General features: G+C 59.0%; 1 protein-coding gene across 1 annotated transcript; it reads left to right on the forward strand.

Annotated features, from left to right (window-relative positions):
- The first annotated feature begins 2,441 nt into the window (after positions 1-2,441).
- Positions 2,442-7,503, forward strand: SELPLG (selectin P ligand). The gene is made up of 2 exons (XM_077309122.1): positions 2,442-2,575; positions 5,499-7,503. The coding sequence occupies exon 2, from the start codon at positions 5,504-5,506 to the stop codon at positions 6,545-6,547; it is 1,044 nt and encodes a 347-aa protein (XP_077165237.1). The 5' UTR covers positions 2,442-2,575; positions 5,499-5,503; the 3' UTR covers positions 6,548-7,503.
- Positions 7,504-9,569: the final 2,066 nt, after the last annotated feature.

Here is a 9,569-nt window from a genome sequence, read left to right on the forward strand (position 1 = left end):
GCAGCACGCGGGCAGCTCCCACTGGCCAAAGGCGGCCCCCCTCACCCGGGGTCTGGGTGCTTTGTGGCGCTTACAGTCTCGGCAGAAGTCAGGAGGAGGACGAATTCCTCTCTGGGAGAGGGAGCACGGAAAGAGTTCACTTAAATATCGCCGTGGTTAGGCTTTCCCACTGTCAGATGGCAGCTCCAGGCTGTGGCGAAATCCAGGAGTCAGCTGCACACACATGCAGAAGCACTGCCCAGCAGCTCATTCTCGGGGGCCGCCCTTCAGGTGTCTGAGTTCCAGGCAGGCAGGGCTTTTTTCAGTAAGAGCCATTGCCTTAAATCTGACCCAGAAGCAGATGGGTAGCAAAGTAGGCCGCAGTAAATGGTCCTAGTTCTTGCCTAGTCATGGTGACTCGAGGGAAGCTCCCCGTTAAGAGAGGCTCTGAGTCCCGGAACCAGGAGGCCGCATCAGGGGAAGATCTCAACCTCTCTGCCCTGTCGTTTGACCCTAGAGCTGGCCAGCCGCTGTGAGGCAGGAGAGTGGACTGGGTGGACCTCACTGGTCAGATCTGCCCTCCGTGCTGGAAACCGGAGAGGAGGTACCCAGCAGCCCCAGTCAGGCTGGTTCACTTGAACCTAGGAGACTCTTGGGAACTGATTGCACAAACCGATGCTCACTGAGTCCTCTGAGCGCAGCCTGCAAGAATGACTAGCCTGAGATGGCACCAAAAGGTTCCTAGACGGGATGAGGTTTGAACCAAGATATTCAAATCCCGGTCTGGCACTCGGCTGTCGTGATCCAGGAGATGCAAACGCAAATCCACTGTGACTTGGACTCTCACCGCTCTCCGGCAGACGATACACTGGCTTTGCCCAGCCGGCTTCCCTCGTGCTGCAACATTTCTCCCCTGGAGGCTCTTGATTTCCTCTTGTCTTCCCCGACTTTTGGCCTTGGTGCAACAACCCCTGTGACCCACAGGAATTAAGTGTTGCGGCAACTTATTTCACAATGATGTTCACCGACACTTCCCTTCCGGACACAGTCGGCTCTCTTGCTTGTGCAAATGGGGGGGGAGGGGGGTGAGACACGCCGCGTTCTGCTCCTGCCCCGTAGGTCCAGCTTTCTCAAAGGCCGGTGAGGGCAAATCTCTTCTCAGTAGCCCAAGGTCACTCGCTCGAGGCCTGTCCCAGACATGTCCTTTGCATTAACCACGAAGGGGCAACCAATCCGGCAGTGCCTTTAATACAAACAAAATTTAACTCTGCTGTAAGCTTTCATGTACAGGTGCACCTCCAGACACCGGATACGTGTCTGAAGACGTGGGCATGCACATGAAAACCCAGAGTTAAACTCCACTGATGTCTCCGAACTCACATGCTGTTCTAAGCTGGATGAAACTTTGCCTTCCAAAACTCCTGTGGCAGACATGACAATCCTTGCAGTGCCTCACTGACTGAGGCTGTAGACCTCTTTTCACTTCCCTAAGGTAGAGAGAACTAAGATAGAAGCAGTGAGGAGGAACAGTCACTCAGCAGATAGGTGCTGACAGGCACACACTCCTACCGGGTCACCTAGCTCATGTTCCCACTGGACAGCAAGATCCCTAATTGGCATTTCTGTGCAAAGCATTTTGACTGGCTTGAGGGGAAGGCTTTTATTCTAGAAAACAGACTGAGGCATGGCTGGGTGTTCACTTGATTCTGGGAACTTACCCGGGTTTCCTCAGAAAGGTCAGTCATGGAGACACGTCCTCAGAAGACCCCTTCTCCACTCCTTACTGGCCTCCTTTTGTAGCAGTATCCCTCACTGCTTTTTAACATTAATGTTAAAAAACATTAATGGTTTGAGGTTTTTGATATTAATTTTATAACCCTTGATTTGGTGGATGCAGGCCAGGCCCCTGTTGAAGGGGGTCCAATTGGGAGAGGGGGCCATTCAGGGAAGGTGGTCCCAGACCATTTAGGGCTTTATCAGTTGAAACCAGCCCTTGGCACAGGGTCCGGAAGCGGCCCCGGCCAATTCATTGCTGTGAGCTGCGCAGACCAGGGAGACCCGGCCAGCAATCCAGCGGCCGCATTCTGACCCTCCGGACGTTTCCAAGGCAGCCCTGTGCCCAGTGTGGCACTGTCATCTACTCAGGCGGTGACCGCTGCATGGGTCCTGGAGGCAAAGTCCGAGAGGGACAAGTAGGGGACCAGCGGGTGGCCTTGGGGCAGGGGATAAAATGCTCTCTGTCCGAAGGGAAGGAAGAATGGGGCCACACCCTTAAATATGTACTGAGCCTCCCCAAATAAACCATTTGAAAGATAAGTGAAAGGAGCCCTCCTGACGGCCCCTCCCTCCTTTTGTGGAAGTGACATCACCTTCAGGGCTTCAAGCATCGGGGGGGGGGGGGTTTGGGGGTTCTGTGCAGCAGCCGGAGCCCCTCCTTTCCTTGTGCACTTAGGCACAATGTCTCCCTCCCCCCTCCCTCCCTCCCGCAAGAGGAAGCTGCATCACACGTGTTCTCCGAAACCACAGCTCCTCTTCTGACTTGGCCGTTGTGGCTGGGGCTGCCCGGCTGTCGCCTTCCCGTCCGGTCCTGGGGCAGGTAAGGCAAACTCGGAAGAGAGGGCCGCGGGGGGGGGGGGGGCATCTCCATCTCCCTGTCAGGGCTTGTGACCAAGGTGTCCGCCTGCCGGGAAAGGGAGCTTTGACTCTCGAATGCTTGCCCCAGCATGGCGCAGTAGATGAAGCAGCCGACTAGGCTCTGGGAAAGCCAGCCTCAAATCCCCGTCCTGCCACAGAAGCCGGCTGAGGGGCCTTGGGCCAGTCACACACACCCAGGCTAGCCCACCTCGCAGGGAAGTTGTGAGGCTCAAATGGAAGAGAGGAGCCACTTTGGGGCCCAGAAGGAAGGATATAAACCGAGTCAATAAGTCCCCCGAGCATCTTGTTGCTCCCGAAGGAGCTCTTGGGCTTGCAGGTTGTCCTCCCGGCCAGTTCTCTTCCTGGACAAGCCTCTCTCCGAGGCAGGGATCCCTGCCTGCCTTTTTCGTGGGTGCGTGGCTGGGGGGGGGGGTCAGTCTGTGCCTTCTGGTCTTGCAGAGGCAGCCCTAGGCCAAACTCTCCCCCTGAGGAAAGGAGTCCAAGCTGGGTTGAGCACAACTCGAGAGCCCCAGGCGTTTGGGGCCTGGAATGGAGCCCCCCTGGTTTCCTGTTGTGGCAGCGCCAGTGCTGAGGCTCCGGGTGCTGCCTCCAGGTGCAGCAGTGCCCCTTGGGCGAAGGAAATCCAACGGGGGCAGTCTGCCCTGGCAGCGAGGTGCAGGTACAGCTATGGGAGGCGCAGGAGCTCCAGCACGGGGCCATAGCTCAGAGGCATGCAGAAGGCCCCCAGTTCGATCCCCGGCAGCATCTCCAGTTGGAAGGAGCAGTGGGAGGGGGCTGTCGGCCTGAGACCCTGGGGAGTCACTGCCAGTCGGCGTAGGCAAGGCTGACTTGGATGGGCCGATCCTGCACAAGGCTCATTTCTGGGTGCGAAGCCAGGGCACCTGCCTTTCCTCCCCTGCCCATGAGGTCCAGATCCAGGCACATCTGGTCAGCTCTCGCTGGGGGCAGAGCCAGCCTGCTTGGATTGGTCAGGGGCACAGTTCCTGCCTCCTTGAGTGCCGTCCTGGTGGAAGAGACGGCTGTTGGCAGCCGCTAAGCCCCACAGCTAAGAAGGGAACCTCTGCGCACAAGAGCAGTATACCTGAAAGCAACAGGGGCTGGCATGCATGCCTTGCTTCCCAGAGGAATCTCACTAGCCAGCCACCGTTGGAGGAGGCATTGTGGGCAAGCAGCTCTTGAATGCAAGACCACTTTTGAATCCGGCATCCCTTTCATTTGGCTTGCTCTGGGGAGCTGGAAACTCTGAAAAAACCCCAGCTGTACATCTGTTAAGTTTTCAAAGTGTGGAGTGGTTGTCACTGGCTTTTTGGGAAAAAAGGCCCGGCTTTCTGGCCAAGGAGGTGGGTATCCAGGCCCTGGCAGGGTTGGACTTGCTGCTGGTCGTCAGCAACACAGGAAGGGGTGGGCATCCCCTCCAGCAACCCCTCCCCCTGCTGACGGCTGAGTCCCAGCAGAGGGGCTTGACTGGCAATGGCTGGAGAGGGGGAAGGGGGTGCCTTGCTGGAGGGGGACAGAAGACCTTGAACAGGCCCCAAAGAGACTGGAATGGAAGAACTCGCTCTTTTTGCTTTGCTACTGCTCTGTCCCCCCCCCCCCCGACCCCTGGCAAGGCAGCTGCTTCTCCTCGGCTACCCCTTAAGCTTGGAATCCCCTTCCTGGACAAGCGGGGGGAGGGGAGACCATCGCTGTTCCCTCCCAGGGCCAGTGCCTGGGTGGGGGACCCCCCCCCAAGGGAGTCCAGAGTTGCTGGGCAGAGGCAGGCGGTGGTCAGCCACCCCTGAATGTCTCTGTCCTCGGAAACCCACCGGGGTCACCGTAAATCGGCTGCCGCTGGACAGCACCTTTCAGCTGCCTTCCTGCCCCATGGCCTCAGTCCATGCCAGCCCTCTTCTTTGCCCTGGAAAGATCGCTGGCAGCCTGGGGTGTCAGCCAGAGCTAGTTAAATTCTTGCTTCAGCTGTAAGCTCCTTGGGGCAGAGACCAGCTGGCTCCTGGCATGTGAAGCCGTCTCTGAGAGGAAGGGCCCCGTTTCCTCCCAACCAGCCCACACCCTGCACTGCCTGTGGGGCAGTTTCTGTGTTGCGGGCAAGATAAGCATCTCTGGCTTGTTCATTGCCTGTCCCATAAATGCTGCCCACCTGCCCACCTTCCTGTTTTGCTTCCCCTGTGAGCCTCTCCCTGCACAGGAAACGGGTGGCCCTGTCAGGCAGCCCTCTGCCGGCAAGCTCCGAGGAGACCCAGTCCTGCACCTCAGCCTTGGCCAATCTGCGCAAGTCGCAGTGCGCAAGTCCTGCGGCCTCCCGAGGGGGCCTGGGTGGGAGCTTGTGACCGGCCACTGGGCTTCGAGGCGGCTCCCGAGGGCCTCTGTGCGGCTGATGCCCCCCCCCCCCCGGCAGGCTGCCTCTCAAAGGGCCGGGGTGAACTAGGCTGGGCAGCTTCTCCCCTTGGGGGACAGCAAAGCATCGCCCTGCCTGGTTGCCAGCTCCAGGGTGGGGAATTCCTGGAGATTTGGGGGGTGGGGCTTGGGGAGGGGAGATACTTCAGTGGCCCATAATGCCTTGCAAAGGGGCTGTTTCTCTGATCTCCCTGGTGATTAGTTGCCATGGCAGGAGCAATGACTGACACTGAAATTCCAGTAAAACCCAAAGCTAAGCAGGGGTGAAAATCACAGGGGGGGGCATAAAAATAAAGTTATTATTACTACATCCTTATTAGAAGAGGTCACCGACGGCTGCTTTTTTGGCTGGCCCGGCCAGAGGGCAACTCCTGCTCTGAAAACTCTCCTTGAGTTAGGAGGGTGACCACAGAGTGAGAAGAGACGTTAATGTGTATACTTGCCTCTCCCCCCCCCCCCACCTGCTCCAGGTGTCATGGGATCCTTCCACCGCCCCCTGCTGGTGGTTCTTTCCAGCCTCCTGTTCGCCGGCACTTCCGCCTTCCCCAGCCCAAGACTCCTTTTTCAAGATGGCGGGGCAGGAGGCCGTAGGGAGGCGCGAGGTCTCCGGGCGGAGTCTGCCCTTGTGGACACGGGCCGGTGGGAGTGGGAGACGGCCGGAGAGGCAGGCCACGAAGCTCTTCCATTTCCCCGCAGAAAGAGGGAAACGGTCTTTCCCGCAGCAACATCTCTGAAGACAACAACTTTCTTCGAAGAGGAAACCCGCCCCTCTTTTGTGGGGCCCACAACTGGCCCACAACTGTGGGAAGATGAGACCACGGAGCCCGGGCTGGCCGGAAACCGCTTTTCCTCTGGGGCCACGACCACGGCCAGCCCCCTCCAAGATCCTTCCACCCCGGCGGCTGTCGGCCACCTCAGCACCGCGAGGCACAAAGCCCTCCTTCAGAGCCAAACGACCACGGAGAGCCTCAGCGAAGACTTCACGGAGACGCAGGGCCCCCAAGAGGGCAGCCGTCCTTCTCACGGCAGAGACCCCACGCGGCCCACCTCCACGGCACCATCTGTGGCTTTGGTGGCAACCTCGGCTATTTCTGGGGCAACCAAGTCCGGTGGGAGAGCAGGAGAAAGCGCCCGCTCTTCTCTCTCACCATCCCTGGCCAGTTCCAGGCCGGCCTCCACCGTCCCAGCAAGACCTCCCTCCAGAAAGGCCCCCCCTGGGCCCGACCAGGTGGTGGGGCAGTGCTTGCTGGCCATTTCCCTCCTGGCCCTCGTGGCCGGCGTCTTCATCCTCACCACCTTCCTCCTCATCGGCCTGCTCTTGCGGCAGAAACGGGCCTACAAGCTGCGCCGGCACAACCGCACCGAGATGGTGTGCATCTCCTCCCTGCTGGCCGCCGAGGAGGCAGAAGCCGCCGGAGAAAAGGCCCCGCGGGCCAAAAGGGTGAAGAGGCTGGCCGAGAACGGGTCCGAGACGGACATGGACAATTTGACCCTGAACAGTTTCCTGCCTGACCATTAGCCTGACCATTAGGCTGGACGTCCGAGCTCCCCAGCCCACTCGGGGTCTCTCTTTGCAGAACCTTCTCTGTCCTGAATGGAAGATCCTCTGAGAGGGGGGGGGGGGTCAAAGGGCCTCTGGGTCTAGGGGGTGGCTGGAGGTCTCCTGGGATCACAACAGATCTCTGGGTCTACCTGGAGAGAAAATGGCCACTGTGGAAAGTACGCTCTGAGCACTCTGCCCCACTGAAGCCCCTCCCCAAATGCTTCTCAGACCTCCAGATACCTCCCAGCCCACAGTTGGCCACCCTGTTAGGTCCAGGGCGGCCAAAACTCCCCCTATCTGCCCACGAAAAGCAGCCGTGCCGTCCAGGATCTGTTCCCTTTCAGGGGGCCCCATTTGCAGACCTCCAGTTTACATCATCTATTCTGGCTCTGCTAGTCACAGGGAGGGTCCAGGCACCCCAGGAGGCCCCCCCCCCACTTTCAGCGCTGGGAATTTTCTGCCACCCCCCCTTCCGGCTCCTGGAATTGCTGTGCAGACAGTATAGGCACTTAGCTTGGGAGCCCAGGTCGCCAACCTCCAGGGGAGGTTCTCCCGGAATTACCACTCACTTCCAGCTGACACAGAGCCACTCCCCTGGAGACAAGGGCTGCTTTGGAGGGGGGAGTCTAGGACATTAACAGGCCACAGAAGCCGTACCCCCCCCCAATCTCCCAGAATTTCCTAGCCTGGAGTTAGCAACGCTAATAAGGAAGCCGCAGCCCTAGTCCTGAGACCTGTCCTGAGACAAAGGAAAAGCCAGCCAGCTCCACCCCCCCTCGCTGCCTTCTGGAGTAGGGGGGTCGAAATGGCCGGAGGTGTCTCTGTGTCGGTGTGGAGTGTGTGGCAGGGAGGGGGGGGGTCTTTCTGAGCTTTGGGCTCTTGGGACCCGAGCATCCTTGATCTCTGAAATATTAAACACGGTGAAATGTGGACTTGGCTGCACATCCATTCCTGAGATGCAACCGGGGTCTCCTGGCAGCTGCACGGCTCTGCTCGGGGCCTCTTCAAGGCCCATACCCTCTTCTTGTGCCTTGGAAACATCGGTGAGGGTGGAGATCAGAGAGGGGCAGAGTGCTGCGAACGGCCGGTGGGGGGACAGAGACCCCCTCTGGGGACACCTGAGGCAAGAGTGGTGCTGGCCCTGGGCCCCAGGCAATGGGCCCCAGGCAATGGGCCACGCAGGTGGCCCAGGAGAGGTTCCTGCCTCAAAGGCCTCTTTGCTTCCCTTCTCAGAGTCCCCCTCTTATTTGCGGTGAGGGGTCTTGGGTTGACACACCTAAGGCGCATGGGTGGGGAGGGCAAGCAATGGACAGGGGCCCCTGCGAGCGCTCAGCACATCACCCAAATGTTTGGCCTGCTCAGGACGGCTGCTCTGGCTGCTTTCCGGCTGGCGGTGTCCGTTGGCAGTCAGCTGGCTGTGGCTTCTCCGCCACCGAGATGAGTCATTGGACCCCCCACCCCACTATCTGATGAGAAGCTGGAGAGGAAACCGTGAGTCTCTGAAGCTTGTGGTCGGGCAAAGGCTCAGATCCTGCCCTCGGCCCAGCCCGCCTCCCCTGCCGGCTTTCTCAGAACAGCCTCCGCCCCACCAAGCCCAGGCCTTCGTCCCTGCTGGGGAGGGGGGGGGGGTGTCACAGGTTCTTCCCTTTGCGGACAGGGTGAATCACAGCCTTGCTGCAGCGTGTGGCCACACCGGGCGTCACTGGGCTTACGAATCCTTCCGGCAGCGGGAGGTACCCAGAGGGAGGGTCTGTATGGGCGTTTGGATATGTGCTCCCAACCCTTCCACCTCTACGTACAGACTGGCAACTTCTATTTTAATAGGCCTGAAAACACCCAAATGCTTACGCTCAGAATTCAACTTTGCCGATCTTCGGGGTGTCACTAGACGCAAGCTTTGTTCTGTCGCTTCAGCCCGACACGGCTACCCAACTGAATCTATCGACATTGAAACGAAACAAAAAACACCCCAAAACAAAGCCCCCAAACTCTACCTCGACTATAAAGTGTCTTTCTGCCGATCGCCACAAGGGGGCACTCGGAAACCAGCGCCTTTGAAGTCCCGGGAAGAGCGCAAGGGGGAGACGCGCCGCGGATTGAGGCTGTGCCCAGCTGCAGCGCTGGAAGCCCCGGCCCCTTTGCGGGGCAAATTAGGTGGGCTGCGGTTTGGTCATCAGGAATCCCTAGTTCACCTTCCAGCGGGGAGTGGCAAGGGTGCCGGCCGGCCTGCCCTTGGTGGCAGGGTCTGATTAACATGGGAGGGGGCCACGGGGGTGGGGGAGGCGGTGACCTCCTGCTGCCTTGCGGGTGGACTTTCTGGGGGCATCGGCCGGACCACTGGGGGCCCCCGGTTGCTGGATTAGGTGGGCTCTTGGCCTGATGCCCTACCGCTCGGCTACGGTTCCTGTGCCGTGTGGGTGGGTCGGCAGCTCTTTTGGGCACAAATCTTTGGAGAGCGGGCCCTGCGCTTTGCCAGTCTTCCTGTTTGATCTCCTGTCGCTGCCACGCTCCTTGTGCGTGTGGCTCACAGTCAGCGGCCGCCTGGCCCTCTCTTGCCCTTCCTGGGGCTTACCAAATTATTTTTGGGTAGGGTGCTTTTGTTTCAAGGCTCCAAAAGGGCTCTTCTCGGGCGGCCCCTTCCTGCTGTGCCCGGGTGAGGTGTTTGACCACATCCATCAGCAGACGGTTGGCAGACCCTCTTGGTGGGCCAAGTGAATGGAGAGCAGCCTCTGCCGCCCGGTCTGTTGTGGCCGCTGCAGTAAGAAAATTGAACATTGCCAAAACGTGTACCAGTTACGGGTAAACCACATTTTCAGTGTTTTCCTCAGTGGCCAGCCATAACAAGAAACGACACAATGTCATGAAAGGAACTGGAGGTTTGTGAGTACAAAAGCCTTTTAGAGTGTGTTTTTACTTCGGGCTGCTGCAAAATTGCTAGTCACACTCGCGCCACAAAAATATAAGTGACAGGAATGTTACGATATTATCCTCAAAAGCT

The sequence above is a fragment of the Paroedura picta genome, chromosome 13 (genome assembly GCF_049243985.1).
Source record: "Paroedura picta isolate Pp20150507F chromosome 13, Ppicta_v3.0, whole genome shotgun sequence".
Lineage (NCBI taxonomy): Eukaryota > Metazoa > Chordata > Lepidosauria > Squamata > Gekkonidae > Paroedura > Paroedura picta.